Source organism: Rhinatrema bivittatum, chromosome 4 (genome assembly GCF_901001135.1).
Source record: "Rhinatrema bivittatum chromosome 4, aRhiBiv1.1, whole genome shotgun sequence".
Classification (NCBI taxonomy): domain Eukaryota; kingdom Metazoa; phylum Chordata; class Amphibia; order Gymnophiona; family Rhinatrematidae; genus Rhinatrema; species Rhinatrema bivittatum.
Window position 1 is genome coordinate 206,760,038 of NC_042618.1, and position 16,864 is coordinate 206,776,901.

A 16,864-nucleotide genomic window follows, 5' to 3' on the forward strand; every position below is an offset into this window, starting at 1 on the left:
AGATTCTTGCAAACAGTACCTTCTCTGCCTGGGTCTTGCTGACTTCAGCCTGCTCCCCCTCCTGCTGTTCCTCTATCTGGGAATTGTCTGCTGAGGAGTTCTTACTGCTGTCAGATGCACATTTCTTCCTTCCTAGTTTTCATGAAAGAAAAAAAAAGAAGCAACACTTTTTCCTGTAATTGCGTTTTCAGTGAAGTTATTCCCAATGAAACGAAATGAGCAGCACTGGAAACTGCAGTCTCATTTACTCCTACATGGAAACTGCATCTGCTCTATTGTGGAGAAGCATGTTTGTCTGTGTCTCTAGTTTGTATTGCTGCTGCCTGTGCTGTATCTGTTTTGTGGTTAACAGGATTACAAAACATGTATCTGACTTGATATCATCCTTGATGAATATATAATCCTGGTGATGTAATAATCCTGGTGATGTGGCACTTCTGTGACATGTCAGGGGTCTGGTGATGTAAAGTTCTGTACTATTCTAGTTGGTCTTCATTTAGCAGTGTAAGGAGATATCTCATGTTTATCACTGAATTATCAAATATGAATCATAATAGCCAAGAAACGGACAGGTCCCACACACTGTCACAGCAAGAGAAAGACTTTTACCTAGGTGAATTTTAAAACTGCACTATCTCAGTGGAAAATGAAGAACTTTTGTCCTGTTACACTGAAGGATACCTTATCAGATCCTGCCTGGTTGCATGTTCCTGTGTCAAAAGGAGCGAAGCAGACAGACACAGCAACTTAAGCTCCTAAACAAACCCATTGATGAGCCAAGGCAAGCAAAGGTCAGAAAGACTCTCACCCTGGGAGGGGGGAGGGGGGGCAGTTGGAGACGGAGAAAAATGCTAGCACTGGCAGACAGCTTGGCACACAGATGTGCCAGTTCTCCCTGCAAAGTAATGGGGAGGGGGGAAAGAAGACCGACAATGTGGCAAAAGACTTTCCACCCACTATGAGTTTATGCATGAGATTATGCATATTCATCATCTGGGAAGTATAAGACGGGGGCATAGAAGGAAAAAAGGGAGAGTGACTGAAACCAATAGGAGGAAAAGGCTGAAGCAAAGGACCCCTGAAAAAGGAAGGGAGAAAGAGAGCACAAGCCCTAAGAGGAAGAAAGAAGGAAAAACCCTGGGAGAAAACCCAGAGATTGGATTCAGGAGTACAGACCCTGAAACCAGAGAAGGATAAAGCGAGAAGCTGTGCTGAAGCATCACTTCAAGCAAAAGAGGGGCCAGAAACAGACTGGCACTCCCTGCTAATGAGAAGGGAGAAGACTAGGTGTGGCCCGGATCGGGAGAGAGGAGGTGCCTGCTCAGGAGAGGAGAGTGACATGGAGTCTGAGACGGTAAGGGGCAAGAAAAAGCCCAGTCAGCTAGTCAGTGCCAGAGCCAGAAGCAAATCTCCTTCCGAGCCCGCCGGCCCGCTCTGCCAGGACCAAGCCCAGGAAGCAAGTCCTTCCCTGCACATATTCTCCAGCTCTTCAGCCAGAGCCTGCTTCAGAAGTGAACAGAGGTATTGCCAAAAATTGGAATCAAGGGTAAGTAAGGTTAGCCATAAGTATTAACATATTAAGCAGGCTAAGGTTTATGACATGTCTGTCACCACCCATGATACAGAACTTTCTTTAGGGAAAACTAATACTTAGTGGCTAGGATATTTGAGCAGGAATTATTTTCTAAATGCTATATCTTGCCAAATCTGACAAATAAAAGTCTATTTCTGAGGAGAATATGTTACCTTTTCCTGACTTACAATCGTAAGTAAGGTGGGAGGGCAGCTGGCAGTGTCCTGTAGCAGACAGATCCCTGCACCACTAAACTTGCTTACAGCAGTGTTGCTACTTCTGGGAATATGGAATATCATTATTGTAGATCATATAGCAGGCAGCATGATTATCTGATATTTTAGGACTTTATTTTCAATTTATTTTATAAAATTTTGGGATGTTTAAGATTTCCACATTTAGAGTATTTTTGTTTGAACAGAAATTTACATTAGTTAATGAATTAAGCTGAGACCACAAGACAGACTGTAAGATGGCCAAATATATTATGAATAGTCACCAAATTTCTTCCGCACCGTACAAGATAATATCCACACACAGTAGAAAACAAACACACTGATAGTCCAAATATTGAAATAATGTACATATACCAAGTTGTCTTTAGGCAGAAACAGGCCTAGGTGCAGTAATGAACTGCGAGACCCTCTTTCTGTATGTATAATAGAGAGTAAGAGAAACAGCAAAATATGTTATTTCCTGCCAATAGACCAGAAACATAACCTCATCAGACGCAATACAGACCAGCACTGGAATGGAGAAACTACTACTTACCTGATATTTTCCTTTCCTCTGATGAGGGCAGGCCAATTCCCACCAGTGGGATAAGCACCTCTGCCAGTAGATGGAGACTGAGTTAAGAAGCTGACGTCACGGATATATAGTCCTGCCCATCAGCCCACCAGTATCCTCTGGAAAAGCCAAACTGGACAAACTGATTAAACTAAAAACTGATTATTAATAATGAACACTCATGCTTCCAATCAATAGGAAACACTGAGCTCAGACAAAATAATTAACTTATTCAAGAAACTGAGGGGCTGGTTAAGCCACTTACCACTCTTCAAACGAATAGCAGGAACAACACTCTGCAATGTCTGCATTGAAAGGCGAACCAAAGATAAAAATGCAGCAGTCGAGGGTGGTCATGGATTTGGCCTGCCCTCATTAGAAGACAGGAAATTTTCAGGTAAGTAGTAATTTCTCCTTCCTCTGGATTCAGGCAGGCCAATCCCCACCAGTGGGATATAAAAGCAAACAGGGTAGGAGGCTGCCCACGGTCCAATCAACACTGCCCATGCACACACAGCATCCTCCGAAGCCCGAACATCCATGCAGTAATGCTTGGAAAATGTGCGCAACGATGATCATGATGCTGCTCAGCAAATCTCGACAGGTGACAATAATCGAAGTTCCGTCCATGATACCACCTGAGCTCTCATGGAATGTGGTCTAATCTGCTTCAGCAAAGGAATCTCTGCAGTCACATAGGCAGCCACAATGACCTCCTTATCCCAACAGGCTATAGTTGTCCACATCACTGGAGCACCATGTTTGGTGCCACCATGGAGCACAAACAGGCGATCAGACTTCCAGACAGATTTAGTAACCTCCAAGTACTGCAGCAAATATCACTTGACGTCCAAGGTACGCAAAAGACGATTTTCACTTTCATCTTTGTCCCAGTGCAAGGCAGGCAGGGAAATGGACTGATTTAAATGAAATTCCGAAACCACTTTGGCAAAAAAGAAGGCACAGTCTGAAGCTGTATCACTCCCGGAGTCATATGCAGAAAAGGCCCATGGCAAGAAAGAGCCTGGAGCTCGGAAACCTGACATTTTAAACAGATTGCTACTATTAAAAAACACCAACCTGTCTTTAAGGTAAGCAGCCGCAAGGAAAGACCACAAAGCAGCCAAAAGGTTGGACTCACCAAGAAATTCAGGACTACATTAAGGTCCAGCAGAGGCACTGGATGAAGATGCTTAATTCCCTTCAAGAACCGAAACACATTGGGATGGGAAGACAAAGACCCACCTCTGACTCATCCCCTATAACAAGCGAAAGCTGCTACTTGAAGCTTCAAGGTGTTAAGGTCAGAATTTTATGCAATCCATCCTGTAAGAATTTCAAAATTAAGGGAATATCCACCTTGAAAGACTGAACTTCGCTCAGTATACCACGCTTCAAAAACTCTCCACACTGTAACATAGGCCAGAGATAAATTTCCTGGCCTGAAGCAAAGTGAAAATCACGGCAGGCGAAAAGCCACATTTCAAACAACCTAGCCTTCCTCAATGGCCAAACCACAAGACAAAATTGACTCAGATCATCAAGTAGAATGGTTCCCTGCCACAATAGATCTGAGGCAGTAGCCTGAGGGGACTGCCCAACAGCAGTCTCTGCAGATCAGCATATCATGGCCTCTGGGGCCAATCTGGAGTCACCAAAAGGATGGTGTTGGCTTGACTTGCAATCTCCTGAACAATCCTGCCTATCAGGGGATAGGGCGGGAAGGCATACAATAGGCTGCCCTCAGCCACACCTGAACGAGAGTATCAATGCCCAGTGCTTTTAGGTCCTGTCTGTGACTGATATATCATTGAACTTTTGTGTTGTTGGAAGTCGTCAGCAAGACTAGGTATGGACAGCCCCAGTGCTCCACGAGCTGAAAAGTCTCGTCCACTAGCTCCCACTCTCCTGAGTCCAAGTTCCTCCTGCTGAGAAAGTCTGCTCTGACTTTGCCCTTTCTGGCAATGTGAGGCGCGGAAACGCTTAGCAGATATTGCTCTGCCCACACCATGAGTGCATCTTTCTCCTCGGACACCTGTTGACTCTTGGTTCTACTGTGACTGATGCAGGTCACTGTCGTTGCATTGTCTGAAATAATCCGGACCACTCAAGCCTCTAGACACTTTGCGAACTATAAGCATGCTAGACAAACCTTTCGAGCTTCCAAGCAGTTGATGCTCCACTGCTGCTCCTTGGCATTCCAGCGACTTTGCATCATCAACTCCTGTCAGTGAGCTCCCAACCCAGGAGGCTAGCATCTGTTGTGAGCACTAACAAATCTAGTGTCTCCAAGGAAACTCCCTTCCTGAGATGGTCTGCCTGCAAACACCACAAACTGGGTGCTCACCTCTAATGGCAGGAGATGATTCACTGTGTAATCCTGTGACTGTGGAGTTCAGCGGGAAAGCAATGCACATTGAAGAGTTCACATATGAGTTCTTGCCCAGGGAACTACTTCCAATGTGGCTGCCATCAAACCCAGGACTCATAAATCAGATCACATTGTCGGGCAAGAAGCAATCAACTTTTGAATTCGACTCTCTGGCAGAAATATTCTACCCTGCTTTGTATCGAAGTGAATGCTGAGATACTCCAGCATCTGAGAAAGCCGTAAGCTGCTCTTGGCTAGGTTCACCACCTGGCCTAGCTCTTGTAGTAAGGAAACTTTCTTGCAAGAAGCCCAGAGACTTTCTTCCATGCTCTTGGCTCAAATCAACCAGTCATCCAGATTTGCCCTGATCATAAAAGGAAAATGGAGCAGAACACCTCACATCAACTAAGATTGAACAAGGTTTACATAGAAACCTTAAGAGGTTCCCTAAAATCAAACAGCAAACAAACACTAATCTAATCTATCCCACAAGAAACAATAACTCCTCAGCAGCTAACTCCTACCTAATGTTCTCACTGCCTCTTCTAAATGCACAATCTATTTCGAAAAAATCTCCCTAATAAATGATTTACTTGTTCTGCATCACCAAAACCTGACTGAACAATAACATTTTCTTAAATCAAATCAAACACTCCATTTATGATATCTTTCTTTTCCCCAGGCTCAAGTATAGGGGCGGGGGATTACTAATTATTAGGTTAAGAAAAAAAAAAGGGAACTCAAACTTACTCCATACAAGTTAGAGGTTAATCCTCCTTATGAAGTGGCAATACTTAATAATCACAATTAAACATTGGCATCAACTATTGTCCCCCTGGAATACTACAAAAAAACTGTTCACCTCTTATCACCAAAGCATTCCCTTCACTCGAATCCACTCTCATAGTAGGTGACTAGATGTAGACAGAACAAACAAATTCTCCACATGTAAAACCTTCTTAGGAACTATGGAAGCAATGGGATGGTCACAATTTGTAACCGAACCAACACATAAAGCTGGACATACCCTGGATCTTATATTTGCCAACCACAACAACTGCATGATAAATACCTTTAACAAACATGGTGCTCCAGTGATGTGGACGACTACAGCCTGTTCGGTTAAGGAGGTCATTGCGGCTGCCTATGTGACTGCAGTTGCTTCAGTAATAGTTGCTAGACGGCAGCTGTGGCTGCATAATTGGTCAGCTGACACTGTGTCTAAGTGTAATCTCACCAACCTGCCCTTCAGGGTTTCCCTTTTGTTTGGCAGTGAGTTGGAAAAGATGGCAAATAGATGAGGGAAAAGTCCAGGTCTCTCGTTTGCCGGAGAATAAGAAGCTGGCTTCTCAGCATTTTTTGGGCAAATGTCTGCTCTCATGACTATAGGCGTTTTCGTCCTTATAGGGAAGCTTCTTCTCAGCGATCCTGACCTTTTGATAGGTTTCAATCCTTTTGCCCCAAAAGTCCTTGAAAAAATGCGGGCTCCGGGAATGGAGCCTCTCGATCTTCTCAATGAAGGTCTTTGGACTCACCTGCTAATGCAGGAGACATGTGGCTGTCTATCTCGCTAATATCAGAAGTGGGTCCGGATCACGTCGGACCAATGGGTCCTGGAAATAATTCGGCATGGCTATGGTCTCGAATTTCTTAACATTCCTCCAGATGCCTTTATGATATCTCCATGCAATTCCCCCTCAAGAGGGTAGCAATGGACACTACATTGAGAAGGCTGTTAGCTCTGAAGGCCATAATTCCTGTTGCCAAATCGCAGCAAAATACGGGCCACTATTCCATCTATTTTGTTGTATCAAAGAAAGATACAACAATCCAGGATGAACCTTTCGGCTCATCCTGGATCTCAAAGTCACTATTTCCACATGAAAACTGTACGCTCCGTCATAATGGCAGTACAATCGGCAATACCTCATGTCTCTGGATCTGACGGAGACATATCTGCATATTCCCATTCGCTGGGAACATCAATGGTTCCTACGGTTTGCCTTTCTAAGTCACCATTACTAATTTCAGGCCTTGCCCTTCAGGCTGCCCACTGCACCAAGGACCTCTCTAAGATCATGGTGGTGGTAACGGCATTTTTGCGCAAAACCCATATTTATTTATTTGGCCATTTTATACACTGTCATTCCACTTGAAGATCACAATGGTTTACATCATGACAAATATAATAGCCAGATACATTCACATGATGAGTTCTTATCATTCATTTTTGCAAAAGACATGTACGTTGACTAAGGCGGTCAGGGGAGGGGAGATATACAGGGTTGAGGTAGCAGGGATTAGGTAGCACTTTTTTCAAAAGGTGCCAAGGGAAATAAAAGGGGGGGGGGGGGTTTGAGAGAGGGTGTTTCAGATACATTTAAATGTGCTGGGTTGGAAAGAGAGAGGTAATGATATCTATAGAAAGGTTTATCATGAGATTGCCAGTGTAGGAGCAAGTGATGATTTCAGAGAGGTTAAGTAAGATTGTAGGCATATTGAAATAATCACATTTTGAGGTTAAGTTTGAATTTCTTTGTTTCAGTAGTCAAGCGTAGAGTCTCCAAAGTATAGGGCCTGCAATGTAGAAGATACGGTCTCTTATTTTTGTCAGATGTGTATTCTGTATTGATGGCGCAGCTAGTAATCCTTTATTATGAGATGTTAGTGATCTCTGTGGCTTAAATGTTGGCATCGTCAAGTGAAAAAGGCCTTTCACCTGAGCCTGTAACTTCCGCACTCTGTCTGTTGCCAGGAAGACCTTGCCCTTTTACATGTCGAACTGGGCTCCTAGGTACAACCAAGAGACCGTAGGGTGATCATCACTCTCTGGAGAGATCTCTCGCAGTCCTCCCGAGACTTCGCCCAGATGAGCCAATTGTCCAAACATGGATGCACCAAGATCCCTTCTTTGCGCAGAGCTGCTACTACTACCATCTCCATGGTGAACATGCGAGGAGCTGTGGCCAGCCCAAAGGGAAGAGCCCGAAACTGAAAATGCCGACCCATCACATTGAACCTCAGGAATATTTGATGGTCCTGCCAGATCGGAATGTGCAGATAAGCCTCCGTTCGATCTAAGGATGTGAGGCACTCCCCTTTGCGCACCGCCGTAAGAACTGTTCGGAGCGTTTCCACGCAGAACTTGGGAACTCGTAGGCACCGGTTCACCTTCTGCAAGTCGAGGATGGGATGAAAGGACTCTCCCTTCTTGGGAACCACGAAGTACACAGAGTACTGACCCCTGCCCTGCTCTGCAGGAGGGACTGGAAAAATGGCGTTGAGATCGAGTAACCTCTGGAGAGTCACCCACACAGCCTCTCGCCTGCCACGAGAAAACACCGGAGACTCTACAAAGGCGACCTGAACTGGAAACAAGAAATCTAGAGCGTAACCATGCCGGACTACTTCCAAGACCCACCTGTCTGAGGTAATCTTCTCCCACTCCTCGTAGAAGCTGGAAAATCTGCCCCCTACAGCTTCTACATGGGAGTGGGAGTTCCTGGCCTCATTGGGGAGGCTTACTGCCTCCTGAGCCCTGACCTGTACCATCTCTGGGAGTCCGATGACCTCCACAAAAGGACTGCAGACGACCAGAGCTTTGCCTGGACCCAGGGGGAGAACAGGTTTACCAGAACGAAAACACCAAGAATCCCTAAAACGAGCTTGTGAAGGAAAAACATTCTTACTCGGTTTCCTATCTTCCGGCAACCAAATCCCCTTAGTCTCCCCCAATAGTTTCACCAACTGGTCCAAATCCTCTCCAAACAGGAATTTTCCCTTGAAGGGGAGATTACAGAGCTGCGCCTTAGAGGACAAGTCTGCCGACCAGTTCCGTAACCATAAAAGCCAGCGAGCCGCCACAAAGGAAACCATACTACACGCAGAGGTGCAAACCAAATCATAGAGAGCATCCGCCACATAAACCAATCCCGCCCCAAGGCGGGCCGCTTGCAAGGGCAAAGAGTCGCCCAAAGCTACCGCCTCTGCAACCTTCTGGACCCAACACAGACAGGCACGCTGCATCATGCTGGCACACATCACCGCGTGCAGGTTGAGCGCGGAGACCGCAAACAAACACTTCAGCTGAATTTCCAGTTTACAGTCCTACATGTCTTTCAAAGCAGCCGCCCTAACTACTGGGATTGTTGTCTTCTTGGTGACGGCCGAAACAGCTGCATCCACCCGCGGCACTTTCAGAAGGTCCAAGGTCTCCAGAGAGAGGGGGTAAAATTTTGCCATCGCTTGGCCCACTTTCAAGCCGGAATCAGGAGAGTCCCACTCGTCACCAACTTCCTGATCTTCTTGGTCAGGGGAAAGGCAGTTGTCGGTCTTCAGATCATTGAGCACCAGATTGACTCCCTCACTTTCTGACTCTTCCTGGGAGACCTTAACCCCTCAATTCTTCTAAAACTTGGGGAAATCAATGGGCGCAGCTCCTCCAGCTTGAACAGCTGGACAATTCGAGGGTCAGGCCAGGTCATCCAGGCCAGGCCAGGTCATCCAAGGCCAGGTCATCCATGTCGGGATCTCCCAGGTCTGGGGAGGGATCAGATCCCGGGTCTATCCCCTGCGAGTCTGGAGGGCCACCTTGCAGCGCCCCCATAGTGTTCCCGCTGGAGGTCGGGTCACCCCACGCCTGACGGAGCCCCAGGGGCCGCAGGGATCGTGAGGATCCCGAGAAGAACGTTTGGATCCCTCGCTGGTCGGGTCCGCCGACTGATCAGCTGCCCTTTTAATTCCGGATCTTTGAATGGCCAAAAATGCCTGATGAAGCAGCAGTACAAATTCAGGCGAGAAGGCCACAGGCTGCTCCCCCACCCCCTGCGGGAGCTCGGGCTGTACAGCGTTGTCCAGAGGCACACAAACCAGCTTCCATAGGGGAAAGGGCAATCCCCCTCCCGGCACCACAAGGTCAGAAGCTTTGACTTCCAAGGCAGAGGCAGGAGGCCTGGTCAAATGAAGGCCTAGCCCGATGGGCCCTCCTTCTCCTGACCCGAAGTTAACACAGAGGGAGCGCAAATCCAACCTGCCCCGTGCCGCGCCACACGCGCGACAGGTGAACATCTTGGATTTTGGCGTCATGCAGCAAAACGCAGGAGACCTCTGACGAAAACGGCACCCACCGAAAAGGAGCTGCACTCGGTGGACAAAAGTGCCTGCAGACCAAGGTTCCGGGGCCCTCTTTTTCTCTACAAGAATAAGTAAGATAACGCAGCTGCCTGCCCCGAAAGCGTCACTCACACCATAGGATGTGAGAAAGAACCAGCACGCGCTCCAAAAGAGCAGAGGGCGTCCCCTCCCTTCAGAAAGCAATTGCGTCTGATATTGCACCCGCCCGGAGCCCCGGGCTGCTGACTCTCACGCCCCAGACACTGATTGGTCCCCTCCTCTGGCCGCAGTACTCACTGTCCCGGCTGGGCCCCGACTAAGTCCAGAGGCCTACCTGAGGAACTTCTTAGGTTCTGATGAAATCACTTTTTTAAAATAAAAACTTTAGACAACCTCAGCAGGACCAGGGGAAACCGGGAACAGCTTTAGAGGCTGAGGGAACCAGAAGCCTCTGGTTGTCAGGCCCTCTGTCAGGGTGCAGACAAAACACAGTCAGGGGTATCTAATCCTCCCGGACACCCAGCTCCACTGGAGGGATGGCCCGCAACGATGCCTAACACCTCAGGGAGCAAAATCTCAGCTCAGCTAATCTAAACTAACTACACTTTTATTTTTTAAACTAAACCCTAGACTGCAGGTTTGCATCTCTACCATCTGCTGGAGTCAGAGAGATACTGGGGGACTGCAGGTGGAACTCTCTTTTATCTAGCAGTGTCCAAAGTTTTTGTTCTCTGACTCCATCTGCTGGTAGGGATACACAACCCACTGATCTGGAATGATCTGAGTATGTACAGGAATGGAATTATGCTACCTGACTTTCAGGAAAAAATTGAAAACATGGCTAAGATTAAGGAGTTCTACTGTAACCGCCCAGTCCTGTTTGCTGGTTTGATTTGTTTATATGTAATATCCTTTATTTGTATTGTTGGGTTTTAATTTAGTTTATTGTATACTGCTTTGGGTGTCCATTTTTAATCGGGTAAGCTGTATAGAAATATTTAAAATAAACACTGCTTCCCTTCCACCTTCCATCCGTCACCTGCTCTCCTCTCCCCTTCTCTGATTCCTTCTCCACTGTCCTTTCCCAGCTCCTTTCTCTCATTCCAATTCCCTTTCCTCACCTCTGCTACTCCCGCCTCTGTCTAATGTCGCTTCTCTCCTTTTCCATCCCTTAACAACACTATCCCTGGTTTCTCTCCCTTCCTTCCTCCCCTAACAACTTCATCCCTAGGAATGTAAGGAGGGAAAGAAGAGAGAGAGAGCACTAGGCAATGAGAGTATGTTTGTGTGTCTTTTAACCAATTTCCAGACCAGATAGGAGGCTGAAAATACACACCCATAGCCCAAATATTGAAAATAAGAGGAAAAGTCTGAAAACCTAACATTTTTCATTTTAAGGGCAAAGGAAATGAGTCCCCAAAATGTCCCATTTTTTCCATAAAACTGGACAAAATTGTTTATCAAATGTCTCTGAAGATTAGGGATTCAGAATCTGAATCACATTTTCAAAACACTAAAATTGGGATTGCATATTATATTAGCTTTACATTTTAACCCTGCTAGACAAATTAATTCTTCTTGAAGCTTTCCCCACCAACACTACCTCCACCAAGGAAGAAAATTAATTAATATAGCACACATGAATATTTCTCACATTGTTTATTATTAGTTTAAAATGATTACTTTCTCTACAAAAAGGAATGCTGAAAACAATCTGGAATTTCTCTCTACAGGAGGGAAGCAGAGAAAAAAAGAACAAGTACAAAAATAAAAATGGTTTGTAGCATTTGCTCTAGATCAGAGTTTTTGATTTAGCATTTAAGCTTAGGTTTTAATAGACAATTTCTTTGGCAGCTGTGTATCTTTAAAAAAAAAAAATTATATGAAAAGAGCACAAAACCCTGGACGTTGAACATGGCCAATAAAACGATCGCTTCATCATAACCATATACTAGAAATCAAGTACACAATTAACAGAACAAAACTTCATTAACAAACAATCAAGAAAAAGAATGTGTACCTTTTTTGCCTTTTTTGATTGGTATGGCAGTGCTGATAGCTGGAGTTACTTCTGAAGCTTCAGAATCAAAGTTCGCCAGAGGAGGAATGTAACCAGGCGTTGCTGAAACAAGAATAAAAAGTATCACCTCAATCCACTAACATTACATAAAATACCCATTTAGGACAATTTTCAGCATACTGGGTTATTTCAAAGTATACGGGCACTCTCATGAACCCTTGTAGTCCATTTTCAAAGGGAAAAAGTGGGGGTAGTATCTTTGAAAACTGCCTATAAGATACATGGAACCTGCTTTATTTGCAGGCAGCAGAACGGGGGAAAAATATCACACCACATATACATTTGAAAATGTAATTGCACATATGTTTATGCCCCCAAACCAACCCTCTTACCCCCTCTCTAATCCAGCTAAAAGCATACATTGTGAAAGCCCACACTCTTTTTGCTGCCTGAGGGAACAATTTTCACTAAAGTAATCTCTTTGAAATTTTAAGCTTGAAAGACAAATGGAGAAATTAATTCTTACCTTTCCTTGAGTCCAGCCAGACCAGTTCAGACACATGGGTTTATGTCGCCCAACCAGCAGATGGAAACAAGAGACTAATAGGTTTGCTGATGTCACCCTATATAGGCTCCTATGCTGACCTCAGCCTTGCAGTATTCTATATAACAAGATAAACATTTTTAAAATACTAAACCTTTCCCTCACCCACTATGCAAAAAGCAGAGTGTTTCCAAGGGAAAACACACAAAAGAAAAGAAATAGAACAGATATATCCTATATTTATTTAAATTCTTTTACTATACCGATACTCAAGACGAGGTCTTATCATACCGGTTTACAATATAACAGGGGAAACCAATTAACAGCTAAGTAGAAGGTAAAGTTACAAAAAACAGGGAGCGAAAAACATGGGAGATGGAAGACAGGAAAGATTTAAAACGATAACAACTGCAGAGTGATAAAATAATCAACTAAAAACCATAGAGTAGCGAGACTTAAATAGAGATTTATCCTGGGTGATTATTAACATAATATATCCTGTGGGAGGAGGAGAGAAGGAGAGGTGAGCGGGGGGGGGGGGGGGGGGTGTCAGGTCAGGGACTGGAAAGGGGAGGGGGGGCTTGATTAGGGAAGAAATCGAAGGGTGAGAGTCAATGTTGGTTGATCAAGGTTCCTTCAACGGTAAGCTTGTGTGAACAACCAGGTTTTCAGTTTCTTTCTGAAGGAGAGATGGCATTGTTCTTAGCGTATATCTGAGGGAAGCGAATTCCAATGGGGCAGACCTGCTGTCGAAAGTGCTCGCTTGTGAATAGAGTTGTGGACCGAGGATTTGGGGGGGGGGGGGGGGGGGGGGCCTTGAGCGAGCCTTTGTAGGCGGTTCTAGTCGGCCTTGCGGAAGTATGTAGTTCGAGAGGGATGGCGAGTTGGAGTGTGGACTGTTGGTAGACGGATTTGTGGATGATGGTGAGAGCCTAGAAGAGTATTCTGTATTGGATGGGTAGCCAATGTAGGATTTTTAGGATTGGTGTGATGTGGTCCTTACAACTTGTGTTTGTAAGGACTTGTGTTTGTAAGGCTGCTTTTTTCATTTGACTGTCTCAATGTTTGCAGACTTTCGGCTCCTGGAAGAAGGCTCCCGCCGAAACACGGTCCGTGTCGGGCTCCGAAATTCTCAGCCTCATGAATTCAAAACAGCGTTTCTCCCATGAATTATAAAGAAGCTAAGTAACATTGAATTGAAATATGTTACTATAATCGTTATAAGGACTAATGAATGTTGAATAGATTTATCACTATTGATGAACTCACAAGCAAAAAAATCATTATTGGACCTATGATTAAAACTTTGGCATTGAATAATCTCCTCATATGCAATGAGTTTTATGCCTATATATGAGGCCCATTGATAATGAGATAAAAAATCCATAACACGGTGCTTTTGTATCACTATATATAAGTGGGACGTTTGGCTACTTTTGTTTGATCACTCTTTAAGTAATTACATTTTAAATTAATACAGAAAAAAGTTATTACTTAAAGATGCAGAATTTTAAATATTTTGAGCAGAATTTCCCTAGAAATTCACTGTAAGAGTGGCCCTTCCACTCGTGCTCCCTACTTCCCTGGCCACTTTGCTCTCTCAGGCCCCCAACTCCTCCACCTGCCAGTATCTCTCCCCTCCACCTCTAGGCTCAACCCTTTCCACTCTATCGCCACTCCGAGTTTGACCCCATTCTCAGTACTGCCCCTCAACACTGGTTCCCTCTGTCCCTCGCTCTCTCACACACACACATGACCTTCTCTCTAGTGCACATACACACACCCAAATACAGGCTCCCTCATTCTCTCGCACTTACACATACTCTCATACAGGGTATGTGTATACATACATACCCACAACAAGCTCCCGATCTCTCTCGCACATACACCCTCACACAGGCTCTCTCACACACTTACACAATTCCTTCACACAGGCTCTCTCACACGTACACAATTCCTTCATACAGGCTAGTACCCTCACAAACATGCAATCCCTTTATCATACACACCAGGTCCCAATCTCTCATACACATACACACTCCTACACAATCTCCTCATATAGGTTCCATCTCTTTGGCACCCACACTCAAGTACCCCCATGCTCTCTCACCTTCCCTGCTCTCTCACACCCCCTCCCCCTGTCTCACATCCACACACACATTCACTCTCACCAGGGCCTTCATCTTCGCTGTGAGCGGAGCGCGTCCCGTGGCATGCAGGGGCTTTCAACTCCATGCGAATGGCGTGTACTCCGTTTGTGGGACGCTGGGGCCTTCATCTTCGCTGGAACGGCCCGCTCCACGGTATACTGGAGCTTTCATCTTTGCCGCGAACGGTGCGTGCTCCATTCGCGGCATGCCGGAGTCTCCTCTGCCATTTTCTGCGCAGAATGCTGCAGAATTACCCCAAGACTAATCTCTTAATTAATTTGTCCTTCTATTTCAGACCACCACACCTTCTAGTCATCAGCAGACTTACACAAACCATTTTGTGCTGGTATTGATCTCAGATGATCTATGGCACAGTTCACAGAATACACAGCCTTGGTTTATAAGAATAGTCAGATCTACCACCTTTGATAATTCCTGGACTATTTCAGTCCAACATATCTTCCTACAAGACTACATTACATGAAGCAAGGCACACTAATGACTTCTGCCTCTGTTATACAAAGGAAAATTCAGGATTTTCATCTTACAAAGGCACAAATTGTATGTAAGTTTTTGAAATGTATTAGCCTACATACATTGATTGCATTTCTTTTAGTCTACTCCAAGGAAGAATTTTATTAAACCTTGCTCTCCTTTACAGTTTAGAGGAGTATGTAGGGAAGGCTGTGGATCAAGCTAGAAGTCTTGATGTGGTTTTAGACTCTGCCTTCGCTTTGGAGCTATCTGTAAATCAAACATGTAGAAAAGCATATCTACATATGAAGAAAATTCATGAATTAAAGACGTTTCTTAATGGGGAGCAGTGAAACTATTAGAGCAGTCACTGGTGATGGATAATCTGGATTATGGTAATGATTTGTTAGTAGGGAAGCTCAGGAAGGTCCACCACCCAGTCCCGCTCCTCCCTTGAGCTGACGGGGATGAAAGGACTGAGCCCTACCAAAAGGCCGAGTCCTCTGAAAGGTCGTCCCTCTGTAGGGACGAAAACGCCTGGAACCCTGGAAACAAACCCTCATACCAAATGGATGTTGTAACTGTTTCTTATCCTCCGGCAACCGAGGCATCTGAGACTCACCCCACTTACTCGCCAGTTTCTCCAACTTGCTCCCAAACAAGAGCGAGGCTTTAAAGGGCATCTTGGTATGACTGGCTTTGGAAGTTGCATCAGCTGCCCAATTTTGCAAGCAGAGTTGATGCCTGGCCGCTATCATCTAAGCCACTCCTCTGATCGAGGTCCAGACGAAATCATAGCCTGCATTTGCTAAAAAGGTGGCATCAGGCTCCATAACCGCTCTGGAATTTCCTCCAGATTCATCAACCTCCTGAGAGCAAAGCAGACCACATCTCACCACTAGGGCGCAACAGGAGGCAATCTGTAAATTCATCGCAACTGCCTCAAAGGCTTAAGAATAGCCTCAATCCTTCTATCAAGTACATATTTCAAGGCCCTCTACGGGGATAGTCGTCTACTTAGAAACGGTCCATACCAGAGCATCCACTTTGCAAAATCGCAAATGCTCTCTAATGACCGGATCCAGGGGATACAGGCCTTCCAATGTCCAACCCCCCTTTAAAATTTGTCTCCGGGGCATTCCAGATCAATCAATTCCTGAACGGCATCCATCACAGGGAAAAAACAAGAGGCTTTACATAAGGAAACCAAAATGGGATTCTTCCTTGGCTCTGACATAGCATCCGAACCAGGGACACCCAGCAGTTTCAAGGTCTGGGAAATCAGGGCCGGCAGTTCATCTCTATGAAAGAACCACAACACGGTTCGATACAGTTCCAGCCCTGGAGAAATTTCCCCATCTTTCAGGAATCAGGATCAACCTCATCATTAATGCCATCCGGATTCCTGCTGGGAACACCTGCAGCGAGCCAAGGCGAGCCCTGGCACTTAAGCATAGGACTGGAAGAAGGAGGAGTCACCGGCTGAGGGTCCAACTGGACAGAAATGGGGGAAGCAGAGGACTGCGCCTGAAGAAAGGCTTACAAGCCTTGAAAACATTCCACCCAAGAAAAAGCAGCCAGGTCTAGACCAAGCCCAGAAGGAACTGGAGCTGTTCCCAGAGAATTGCCCTTGCCATTGGAGAAGCCAGTCATGGAAGAACAAAGATCTGGCATCCCCCCAGTCAAGGCCATCAGAATGGGAAGAGCCAGGCTTAGCAAAATCTGAGGAAGATAACTCTCCCTGAGCAGCGGTGACACAGCTTAGAAGCCAGGTCAGGCTGAGAAGCCCTAATATGACAGGCAACACCAATAGGAAGACACTTAGGCTTCT

The 16,864-nt window shown here is 45.5% G+C and overlaps 1 protein-coding gene across 3 annotated transcripts in view; it reads right to left on the bottom strand.

Moving 5' to 3' along the window:
• Positions 1-16,864, bottom strand: part of FANCD2 (FA complementation group D2) — a 536,781-nt gene that overhangs the window by 170,951 nt on the left and 348,966 nt on the right. For all 3 annotated transcript variants that reach the window (XM_029599610.1, XM_029599611.1, XM_029599609.1), the window contains 2 exons: positions 11,866-11,967; positions 20-132 (listed from right to left, as the gene is read on the bottom strand). In XM_029599610.1, coding sequence (XP_029455470.1) covers positions 20-132; positions 11,866-11,967 — 215 coding nt within the window. The remainder of the gene's footprint in view (positions 1-19; positions 133-11,865; positions 11,968-16,864) is intronic.